The sequence below is a fragment of the Peromyscus californicus genome, unplaced genomic scaffold (assembly GCF_007827085.1).
Source record: "Peromyscus californicus insignis strain IS unplaced genomic scaffold, ASM782708v3 Scaffold_2__1_contigs__length_46816999, whole genome shotgun sequence".
Lineage (NCBI taxonomy): Eukaryota > Metazoa > Chordata > Mammalia > Rodentia > Cricetidae > Peromyscus > Peromyscus californicus.
Window position 1 is genome coordinate 3,633,730 of NW_026294540.1, and position 12,025 is coordinate 3,645,754.

Genomic DNA, 12,025 nt, shown 5'->3' on the forward strand with positions numbered 1-12,025 from the left:
TGAGCTCAGGCTGCAGGTGTCCGATGGTAGAAATGACCATGAGGATATCTTTGAGACCTAAAGCTTACGCATGCTATTCATGAACACCACATTTGGCTATTCAAGTCCACAGGACTTGATGTCAACAGCCCTGGTCCAGCTCTCAAGCCCCAGGGAGTTCCTAGAGAGCTGCTGGTCTTCAGTCTGCATTGGGATCCTGGAGAAGTGAGTTCCAATAACAGAGAAGGAAGGCCTCCGCAGCAGGATAGATGAACTTGCCAGTGAGGGTGAGGGCAAGCTGGCAAAAAGAAAAAGCTTTCTTCTTCCACGTCCTTATGTGGGGGCTGCCCCCAAAGGTGTGGCTCAGATTTAGGGTGGGTCTTCCCACCTCAAGTGATCCAATCAAGAAAATCCCTCGCAAGCCTGCCCAGCTACCTGGGCTTTAATTGGTTCCAGATGCAGTCAGATTGACGATCAAGATTAGCCACCTCTAGGTCTGACAGCTCTGTCTGCCTCTTCAGATGGAAGTGCGGTGTTCAGGGGCTGCTTCCGCCGACCCAACAACCTCTCCCTGGCCTTGCCTGTGACGGCCGCCATGCCAAACATGTCCGTGGACAAGTGCGTGGACCTCTGCACAGAGAAGGTAAGCTGGGGCTGTTTGCAGCCTCGGGGGTGCAAGGACAGGGTGGCATGAAGCCTAAGGAGCAGGATGTGGGGCTGGAGAAGTAGCAGTCACTCAGAACAGATGGGGTCACAGACCGTGACCTGTGACTAGGCAGAGGAACGCATTAGTTCATGGACTCAAGGCAGTGGAGCACACACAGTGGCAGGAGTTGCCTGCCTGTGTCTAATGGTGAGGGAGTGTGAAATTGAGGATGCCTGAGGAGGCATAATAAACTCCTAGTTAGCTAATGTCATCAGCGGTGGCCCAGTGGGACCCAGGTGCATGCCACCTTTCTCTCTGCCACTAAGCAGTTCCTATAAAGTATCTTAGAAAGAAACAGAGCTCGCTGGTTGTGATGTACAATTTTCTCTCCTGAGTCTTTGCGGACCTGTGACCTGGAGGGGAATCTGGGCTGTGTCTGGTTTAGGAACCAACTGGACAGAGATAGCTTGGCTACCCAGGGGTCAAAGGCGATAACCCAAGGGTGGACACACCTATATCCTTTTGGTTTAAAAGCACACAAATTTGGGCCAACAAAATGGCTCAGTGGGTAAAGGCTTGCAACCAAGTCTGAAGACCTGAGTTTGATTACCAAGACCCACATAGTGGAAGGAGAGAATTGGTTTCTGTGTGTTGTCTTCTGACCTCCATATGTGCACACGGACACACAATTGATAATTTACAGCACAAATTTAGACGGAGTTTCCCAAGATATGGATTGTGTGACACTGTCTCACAAAAGACAGGGCCACCATTGACAGAGGCATGGCCCCTTGATTCTCTCATGAGCTCCAGGAGAGAGTGTCAGCGCTGACACTCTCTACCACAACCCTCGGTGAATCCCTTTTGCCGGAGAAGATGTCACTGACCCCAAGTTCACTCTCAGCAGGACCCAGGCAGAATTTACCAAACTAGCCATCCATCTGGGGTTGAGCTCCAGCACACCCTGCGCATACCTGGATCCTAGGACACACAAGGGCCTTATTGAGCTGGCAAGGCTCTGCAGAGGCCTTGCACATCCTCAGCTCTAGATGACTTCCAATTCCTGATTGGTTCCTAATGCTGTGTAAGGAGTTGCTATGGCAATCACTGAGGGGAAGGAAAGGGTCCAGGTGTTCAGTGCCCAGATAGTACTTTTCTGGAACGTTTTTTTACATCACTGTGGAGCCAGCAGATGGGGAGGGCTGGTACATTCGATAGGTCTCCCTTGGCTGTGTGGGAATGTGTAGGAGCCCACTTCTCCACTGGCCTTACTGCCTACAGATACCAAGTTTATCCTGGAGTCTTGTTTTCAAACAAGGAATCAGATAAACAGTTAGTCAGCACAAGTACTTGGGATGGAGGAAATCTGCCAGGGTGGGTAGCTGCTGAGGTCTGCAGAGGAGGATGGTTGGGTTCTACAAGGGCCAGGTGACTCTTCCTCTCCTCCCGTGCCCAGGAGTACCCCCTGGCAGCTCTCGCTGGCACTGCCTGCCACTGTGGTTTTCCCACCACACGATTCCCTCTTCATGACCGGGAGGATGAGCAACTGTGTGCACAGAAGTGCAGTGCCGAGGAGTTTGAGAGCTGTGGGACCCCCAGCTACTTCATTGTGTACCAGACACAGGTCCAAGGTAAGCCAGCAAGGTCTCGACAGACCCTCCTTCCCAGATGCGTCCCGGCCAGTCAGTTTCTTAAAGCCCGCGGTGAGGGGAGAGGAGAATTGATGTGATGGCAGAGGGCTGGGCTGGTGAAGTTGCCTAGGCTGAGGGCTTCTAGGTGCAAGACAGAGGAGGCATCTGAGGGGAGGTTCTAACGACCTCCTGTCTGTCCCTCATCAATGAAGGCCCTTGGTGGCTCTTTGCTGATAGAAGAGGCAGTGAGGTTGAGTGGAAAAAGAGCCCTGGATCTCCCCTCCTGCAACACAGACCCAGTATGTGACCCTGGACAGCTCATACCACCCACCTGGGCCTCAGTTTCTCCATCTGGAAAATGAAGCTGTGGATGGTTGGCCTCCAAGGTCCTTTTCGGTTCTGGAATTCTGTCAGTGTGTCTGTAACTTCTTCCTTCTCTCTCCTTCTTCCCCTCCCCGACTTGATCATCCTTCCCATCTCTCCCCTTCTTGGCCAGTAGAGCCCACACTGACCGTTTGTCTCTCTGCTGTCTATGGGGGATGCCAAGTGTCGTGGCGATGACAGTGGCTGGGAGGGTAAGGATGAAAGTGATGGTGGACATGACAGTTATGATGTGGTGTTGACGAAGACAGTGATGCTGGTTGTGATGATGGTCCTGATGCGGTATTGATGACGATAGTGAGGAGGAAAGTGATGATGATGGCGGTCATAGGCTGGGTTGATGATATGATGTTCCTGGTGATGATGGTGGTCATGATGCGGTGTGTTGATGATATGATGTTAGTGATGATGATGATGATGATGGTCATGATGCGGTGTGTTGATATGATGTTAGTGATGATGATGATGGTCATGATGCGGTGTGTTGATGATATGATGTTAGTGATGATGATGATGATGGTCATGATGCGGTGGTGTTGGTCATGATGGTCATGACGGTCATGATGCAGTGTGTTGATGGTGATGGTGTGGATCACAATGGTGATGATGACTGCACTTGTGTGTGTTAGTGGTTGTCAACTTGACACAAACCTAGATATATCTGGAAAGAGGAATCTCAACTGAGGAATTATCCACATCAGATTGTACATAGGCAAGTCTGTGGAGCATTCTCTTTATTAAGGACTGAGGTGAGCGGCTCTAGCCCACTGTGGGTGGTACCACCCCTGGGCAGATGACTGTGGGTTGTGTAGGAAAACAAACTGAGCAAGCCATGGAAAGCGAACCAGGAAACAGCTTCCTCCATGGTCCCTGCCTCTTCTCCTGCTTGAGTGCCTGCCTTAGCTTCTCTCAATGATTGGCTGTAACTGGGGCATGCAAGCCAAATAAACCCTCTCCGTGGGTCAGTGTTTTATCACAGCAATTGAGAAGCAAACTAGGGTAATGATGATAATAATGTTTGTGATGCTGCTGCTGCTGCTAATGGCGGTGATGATGTTGATGGTGATGCTGATGGTGGTGGTGATGGTAGTGACAGTGTTGATAAACGATGGTGGAATGATCGTGGTGATATTTGTAATGAAGGTGATGAATGGTGGTGATGGTGATGATGATGATGATGATGTGATATTGATTATGGTGATGATGATAGTGATGATGATAAAAATTATGATGAGATGGCATAATGAGTTCCTTGAGTCTTACTCCACACCAGGCTCAGTGCTAAGACCTTATTATATACTTCCTTCCCCTCAGCTGTCTTAGGAAGTGGGAACAGTGATTATTCCTATTTTCCTGGGAAAGTGAGACTCAGACTAGCTAAGGGACTTGCCTGCAGACAGACTATAAACCTTTATTCCTGGCTGGGGCATCTCAAGGAGAAGTTAGTGTGGGGCTGGGTACTCATGCTAGAACAGAGCCTAAGGAAACCCCAGGATTTATACCAGCATGGATACAGTGGCTGGATTTATACCAGCACGGATACATGGATACAGTGGCCATCCACTGTGTACCAGCCTCAGGCCAAGCCTCAGCTCATTCTGTGATATAAAGGCCGAAATCAGCCAGTGAGCAGGGCTGTGCCCATTTTATAGACAGTAGAGGGTTAAGGAATTGGCCACAATCCCATATACGAGAGCAATGTGCCTTCAGAGATGATTCCAAAGACCATGCCAGAATCTTCAGCTCACAATGGCAAGAGCACTCCCAACCCCTCTGGAGTCTGAAGAGCAAACAGCACATCTCAGAGCAGACTGCCTCCTGGCAACAATGCATAGATGGACAGGCTGGACACTGCATGGGTGTGTCAACAGCAAAAGTACATGCGAGGCAGCCTGCGCTCTCGCATGCCAGCACTCTAGAGAAAAGCAGCAGATGCCTGTTCGTGATTTGCATAAAAATCCTGTACAAGTGACTGGTGGTCCCTGGCAGGAAATCCCACTTGATCTGATGTGGAGTACAAGAGCCTGGTGAGCAAGCCCTGCTCATTCACAGTCCAGTGAGGAGGGATGAGTGCGTGCTGGTTTCCAGGATGCACCGGGCATTTGGGCAGAGCTACGTGACCTTGGCACGTAGTAAAGTGTAAATAAAGGCTGGAGAGTCAGGTCTGCTGGTTCCAGGGCCTGGAAAACACAGCCTGTATGGGGTTCCAGAATCAATAGACGCAATGGATTTTAACACTGAAAACAACAGCCGTCATCGCAGAGCTGACCCACCTCCCATTTGCCCCCTGCACTATTTTACAGAGAGTCACACTTCTCTCCACCCCTTGTCCCCAGGACCCTCTTACATCCTGCCGTCCTGAAGGAAGTGTGGTCCCCAATAGGAATCATTAATTCCAATGCGACATTTGATTGAGGTTGTTTTGTTTTTAAGTCCCATTGACACCGAGGGAAAGGCACCTTTCAGGTGGGGTGGCCCATGGTCACTTGACAACCTTTGACCCTCTAAGACCAAAAGAAACCGGAGGGCCTTCTGGTTTGGTAGATGCTGCAGTGGGTGGGGCTGGGTCTCCCACAGGCAGGGTTCTCAGTCCCATCAAGTTGAAGGTCAAGCTGAACTATTGCCAACCACTCACTGTGAGGGACTTGCTACGCCAGGGGCGGCTGGGACTGAAGAGGAGGCTTGTCCTCCCGTGGGACTTCTGCCGGTCCTCCCTGCGAGCTCAGCACATCCGAGTGCCCCTCCTCTTCCATGTATGACCTTGTCTCCAGGACACACTGTGCTGACCCCTGACCCCTGTCTGTCTGTCTGTGCCCCTGCAGACAATCGCTGCATGGACAGAAGGTTCCTCCCAGCCAAGTCTAAGAAACTCATCGCGCTCGCCAGCTTCCCGGGCGCCGGCAACACGTGGGCTCGCCATCTCATCGAACTGGCCACCGGCTTCTACACTGGCAGCTACTACTTTGATGGATCTCTGTACAACAAAGGTGAGGGGTGGAGCGTGAGGGGAGCATCCCGCAGGGCTTGCTCAGCATGCCTGGGCTCATCCATGAAGGCCTCTGCTGCGTGCTCCTGCCGTCCTCCCTTTTATGTTTGACACACACATCCTGTGTTCTGTCTCAGTACTTCCCCTGAGCCTGCCGGCTGATTGACATCTAGTAAGCACCATTTAGGTTGCCATAAGCATTTCTTAAGCACCTGCTGTGTGCTAGGCACCTCACCACTGATATTGACTGACCAACAGCTGTTTGCTATCAATAGAAGTATAATAACTGTGTTTACATGGGGGCACTTACCCACTGGCGGCGCACGCCTTTAATCCCAGCACTCGGGAGGCAGAGGCAGGCGGATCTCTGTGAGTTCGAGGCCAGCCTGGTCTACAGAGCGAGATCCAGGAAAGGCGCAAAGCTACACAGAGAAACCCTGTCTCGAAAAACAAACAAACAAACAAAAAAAAAAAAAAAAAAAAAAAAAAAAAAAAAAACATGGGGGCACTTATTGAGTACCAACTGCTTACCGGGCATCTTGCTGACAGTGCTGTGTGCCATGCTTTATTCTGAGGCTGTGCGCTGTGTTTTAGTGAGCACCATCATATTATTAGAGACGTGCTTCCCTTGTGTGGTTTTCAAGACACATTTGTAGAGCACCAACTGTGTGTAGGGAATCTCAGGGAAGTTCACCACCCCCAGATACCTTGTTGGGCCAGCTCCAACCTGTCCCCAGACATGAAAACTGAGGCTGAAGAGGGGGAAATAACTGACCCCCAAAGTCACAGGATTTTTTTTTCAAATGGCTGATTAGAGAATGTACCCAACTGTTTCCTGATTTCACGCTCACATCCTCATCACTCTCGGGCTTTTTACTGGGGAACTAGAAATCATGGGTGGCACCGGACATGAAGCGCTCTCCTCGGTGTGGGTTTTACAGCTATGTGTGGATAGCCCGCCCTTGGTTGTGTCTGTGTGTTAGTGGAGGAACGCTTCCTGGCTGTGTGGTCTTGGGCACATGACTGCACCTCTCTGGTTCTGTGATCGTTCACTTACTACAGCTAACAGTTGGTACCTCGTGAAGGTGGTGTGAAAGCGAAGGAGCTGGTCCGTGTAACAAGTTCAGTGAACGGGAAGTGGAGTCTGGTGTGACGGCTCGGGTGCCAGGCATGGCTAAGGCAAAGCTAGGCAGCAGCATCTCCCAGCATGGGAACAGGCGGGAGGTGGAGAGAGAAGGAGGTGGGGTGGAAGGTCGTAGCCAGCAGGGATGCAGTAGGGCTTCCTAGTTTGCATTCATTTGGCTGTGACAAACACTGACCAACACCAGCTCGGAGAGGAAAGGGTTAATTTCATCTTAGCGGCCCCCAGCTCACGATCCGGGCCCCCCCACCCCCCGTGCCCTGCCCGAAGTCAGATGGGAACGAGGGGTGCTGCTCACTGGCCTGCTCCCCATGGCTTTCTTGCTCAGCCTTCTTTCTTATAGAACCCAGGACCACCAGCTTTGGGATGGCCCCACCCACCCTCGCCTGGGCCCTCCCCCATCGATTATTAGTCAAGTCAAGGCCCCACAGTCCAATCTGATAGAGGGAATGCCTGAGTTGAGGCTCCCTCCCTGTGAGTGACTCGATTTTGTGTCATGTTGACAAGCACACAGGGCCTGCACCTTCAGATCCCAGTTCTCTGTATTTGGTTTGGGTTTCTGGACTCTTTTACTTAGCAACTACTAGGTATGAAATGGCACCTACTATGTGTGAGGCACCTGCCAGGGTTTGAACCCAGACCCTCAGCAGACCCTGAGCTCTGCTGTCTTTATGAGCTGGTGCCTGGGGACCTTGGGGATACTGTGATACAAGGAACACACAATCCATAATATTGGAGGTGGGAAGAGAGAGACAGAAAATAGAAAACACTTTTTTTTTTCCTGCAGCTCTGAGTCCATGTCTTGGAACAATATTCTGGTGGTCCCTCAGAACCTGAGGGTCATATGCCTGAGGGTCACATGCTCCCCAAATAAGTAGACAATTGTAGTAACTCTGAAAAGTAATATTTAAACATGCCACATTTGTGTCATGGTGGTATTGGGTGCTGTAGAAAAGAGGGGTGCAGAAGGGGGGCCTCTGGCGGTGGAATTCAGCAATTCCCCGCTACTTATTGACAAGTGAGCAACATTCCTCAGGAAAGTCCAGGCCCATTGTCTTCTCGAAGTTCCTTCCTAGTCATAAAACACTTCTGGAATATGTTCTGCTAAATGAAATCACCCCACCCCCATCTACAGACCAATTTCCCAGGGGATGGATATTTAGACTCTGCAATAGGTATTTCTAGACGATCGTGGCTTATCTTGTTGGTGCTTATTTATAATTTCCACAAATATCAAGCTAAGTTAATGCCATTATGGCATCGAAGACACAGCATCTCAGGTCTCCCCAAACAGGGAAGTGACTTCTCATACTGTCTCCTTTGATGACATCATGATGCCTTGTTTGGGGCATTTGGGGAGTTTTCATTACCGCTTTGTTGGTTTTGGTTTCTGGAGATGACTTTGCGGCATCTCATGGCAATACCAATCCATCTGCCACAGCTCCCTAGCATGGACATTGCCACCACACCCACCCAGGCCTATTTTCTCCTCCAAGAGTATGTGGGTTCTTGTATATCGCCTCTGTTTGCCCATGGCTGGGGCTGTGATGAAATGAATTTCAGTGAAGACAAAATGAAGCCAGAGGTGGGAAGTCCTTGTCCCGGAGGTACAGAGTCCCACCAATGGGATGTGTGGCATGGGGTTGTACCCATGGCTGTGTATGGTGAACTTGTCATACTCTCTCCCAAGCCCCACACCATCATCCTCAGTGCCCTCGGGATACTGTACCTCAGAGGACCTCAAAAGCTGTTGATAAAGATCTAGTCGCAGGTATGAACCAGCCCAAATTTGCAAGACTCCTTTAATCCCTTTGGCCCAAGCAGCCCCAGGGTGAAACGTCATTCAGGAAAGGGCATTCCATGTCTGCCTCTTCTGCCCAGAGGCCCTGTGAGGGCAGCCATAGCTCTCTGAACCTCCGGAACAGGATCAGGTGACATGCTAGTCCTTACCACTGTCCACCTCCAAAGTGATATGTAAGCCGCTTATACACGTGGGCTGAACAGGAAGACATGGCACCCCACGGCCTGGCAAGGCCCCGTGGCCTCTCAGGCCAGGATTTGCTGTGGCTTATATTAGTTTCTGTGACAGAAAAACCTAAAAAAAAAAAAAAACAGTGTAAGGGAGGATCTGTTTTGGCTCATCCAGTCCATCATTACAGGGAAGGGGGTCAGGGAGCAGCTCAGTCCCCAGGAGAGCAATCCTTGACCACAGCTACATCACTGGTGGATTAGAAGGGCCACCCCCGGCAGCCATCTTAGCGCCTTTCATTAGAGTCCTGCTCTATGTCTCGCCAGTTTCTCACAGTGTCGGTCGGGGTCACTCACTATCTTAGAAACATTGGTGAAGGCCACACTTGACCTTCAAGGTCTTCCTAATGCCTCACCCCTCAGAGTGTGGGAGTCCTGAGGGGGAAGGACACAGGCTCAGGAGCCTGGGAGTCACGAGTTTGGTGCCTCTGAGTACATCGTGACTCCCTCAGCCCTCTCCAGCTCCCTGGGTTCCCGGCCACCCATCCTAGGACATCTCCTCTCACTCCCCCCAGGACTTTGGTACCTGCGGTCCCCGTCCTTTCTTGTCTTGGGCTAATAACCAGTTCTTCCTTGACCTTCAGTTCTCAAATTAAACATCCCTACCCAGAAGGCCTTCCTGCATGCCACAAGCTCATGAGTTGGGCTGGGGCCCTGTCTGTATCTCAGAGGGTGGAGGTGTAGCCTGGGTCCAAAACGGAATCGCCCAGTCAGGTCCCTCCTGGGCCTGCTCCTCCTGTTCCGCTGCATGGCCAGCAGCTGTGAATTTCCGTTCCTGTGACATCGGTTAGCCAATGCCACCCTCCAGGCCGTGATGCTCTGCTCGGCTTCCCTCAGGATGTTTCGGTTATGTGGGTGCTCAGAACACACACAGGAAGGAATGAGTGAGTCAAGAGAGTGAGGAGTCCCGAGGCGGTGCGGGACAGGGTGGCATGTCCTTCCCGCCTCCCCACCTCCCCACCTCCCCAGCTTCTAACTTCTCGCCCCGGGGGTTGGGGACAGGGTTCAAAGGTGAGCGAGACCACTGGCGCAGCGGCCGGACCATCTGCATCAAGACCCACGAGAGTGGCCGGAAGGAGATCGAGGCCTTCGACGCAGCCATTCTGCTCATCCGCAACCCCTACAAGGCCCTCATGGCGGAGTTCAACCGCAAGTATGGAGGCCACATCGGCTTCGCTGCCCACGCCCACTGGAAAGGCAAAGGTACAGGGAGGGAGGGCCTGGGGTGGTGTGGGGTGCAGGGTGGCCAGCATGGGGTGACAGGAGGCCCTGGGGCAGTGTGGGGTGCAGGTCAGACCTGGAGCAGTGTGGGGTGCAGGGTGGCCAGCATGGGGTGACAGGAGGCCCTGGGGCAGTGTGGGGTGCAGGTCAGACCTGGAGCAGTGTGGGGTGCAGGGTGGCCAGCATGGGGTGACAGGAGGCCCTGGGGCAGTGTGGGGTACAGATGGGCCTGGGGTAGTCTGGGGTGCAGGTGGCCAGCATGGAGTGACAGGAGGCCCTGGGGCAGTGTGGGGTGCAGGTCAGACCTGGAGCAGTGTGGGGTGCAGACTGACCAGCATTGGGGTAACAGGAGGTCAGTCCTGGAGCAGTGTGGGGTGCAGGTGGCCACCATGGGGTCACCAGAGGCCCTGGAACAGTGTGGGGTGCAGATGGGCCTGGGGTAGTCTGGGGTGCAGGTGGCCAGCATAGGGTAACAGGAGGTCAAGCCTGGAGCAGTGTGGGGTGCAGAGTGACCAGCATTGGGGTAACAGGAGGTCAGTCCTGGAGCAGTGTGGGGTGCAGGTGGCCACCATGGGGTCACCAGAGGCCCTGGAACAGTGTGGGGTACAGAGTGGCCAGCATGGGGTGATAGGAGGATCTTGGGCTGTGTAGGGTACAGGTGGCCAGCATGGGGTCACAGGAGGCCCTGGAGCAGTGTGGGGTGCAGAGTGACCAGCATGGCATGACAGGGGGCCCAGGTGGTGTGGGGTGCAGGGTGACCAGCAGGAAGCTCTCCAGAGGAGTGCAGAGCTTCTGTAATGCTCCAGCTCTGGGTGGCTGAGGCACCATGGGGCTACACCCAAAGCACCAGCCATGTAGCCCAGGAACTAAGGATTCGCACTTTACAGTGAGGCTCCCTTGCAGTGGGACCCCAAGCCCTTACACTTTCTTGAACAGCTCTAACTTTCTGGATTTAGGGGGATGACATGGGGTTTGAGAGGCTGGAAGGTACACTTTCTCTACTCAGCAGCTGTGGTTCTCACTGTGGTAACGGGGACACTGCTGGTGAAATCCAGATGGCATGGGTGGCCATGAGTTTGTGGGTCCTCTCCTGGGTACCACATGGCCCGTGTCCAGCCCCTGTGTGGTGGTGAAACCCTACAGCTGTGGGACCATTACCAGTGAACTCACCCAACAGCTCCAACCCACATGGTTCAGAGGGCTTGATATCTGCTAGTGTCGCCCTACTGGGCAGCAAGCAGGGCCTGAGGCGAAGTGGATTTGACAGCTCCTCCCCAGCTAGGGGAGAAGCCTGCGCCAGAGAGCAGGCCAGTGGCTGGAACATGGACCCAGCTTCTGGCTGAGAACCCTGGTTCTCTCTTTACTAATGAGGAAACTGGGGCCCTGTAGCTAGAGTTTTCCTGCCTGACCCACAGTCAGGACATATCTCTGACACCCGCCAGTCCCACAGCCATTCAGACCCAACCAAATAAACACAGAGACTTATATTGGTTACAAACTGTATGGCCGTGGCAGGCTTCTTGCTAACTGTTCTTACAGCTTAAATTAATCCATTTCTATTAATCTATACCTTGCCACGTGGCTTGTGGCTTACCGGTACTTTACATCTTCCTTGTCCTGATGGCGGCTGGCAGTGTCTTCCCCCACCCAGCTTCCTGTTCTCTCAATTCTCCTCTCTGTTAGTCCCGCCTATACTTCCTGCCTGGCCACTGTCAATCAGTGATTTATTCATTGACCAATCAGCAACACATTTGACATACAGACCATCCCACAGCAGGGCCCAGAGAGGTAGAGATCACTAAGGTCATTGGGATACCCAGTAGCCAAGCTCTCCTCTTCCCAGGCCTCCTGGGGTCTGAGAGAAGTGGGATGTGGGGCAGTGTGGCTGTCGTCAAACCCTCCAGGAACTAGGGAGACTGTGATTCCTGGGGCAGGGTAAACGGAGCTTAGTTAGCACCCTGGGTGTTGCTGAGCTGGGATTCCAACCTAGGCATCAGGCATTGATTGATCCC

The 12,025-nt window shown here is 52.5% G+C and overlaps 1 protein-coding gene across 3 annotated transcripts in view; it reads left to right on the forward strand.

The window, feature by feature from the left end:
- The window catches only part of Wscd2 (WSC domain containing 2), a 93,690-nt gene that overhangs the window by 71,470 nt on the left and 10,195 nt on the right, over positions 1 to 12,025 (forward strand). For all 3 annotated transcript variants that reach the window (XM_052755030.1, XM_052755028.1, XM_052755031.1), the window contains 4 exons: positions 501 to 622; positions 2,082 to 2,256; positions 5,460 to 5,624; positions 9,795 to 9,995. In XM_052755030.1, coding sequence (XP_052610990.1) covers positions 501 to 622; positions 2,082 to 2,256; positions 5,460 to 5,624; positions 9,795 to 9,995 — 663 coding nt within the window. The remainder of the gene's footprint in view (positions 1 to 500; positions 623 to 2,081; positions 2,257 to 5,459; positions 5,625 to 9,794; positions 9,996 to 12,025) is intronic.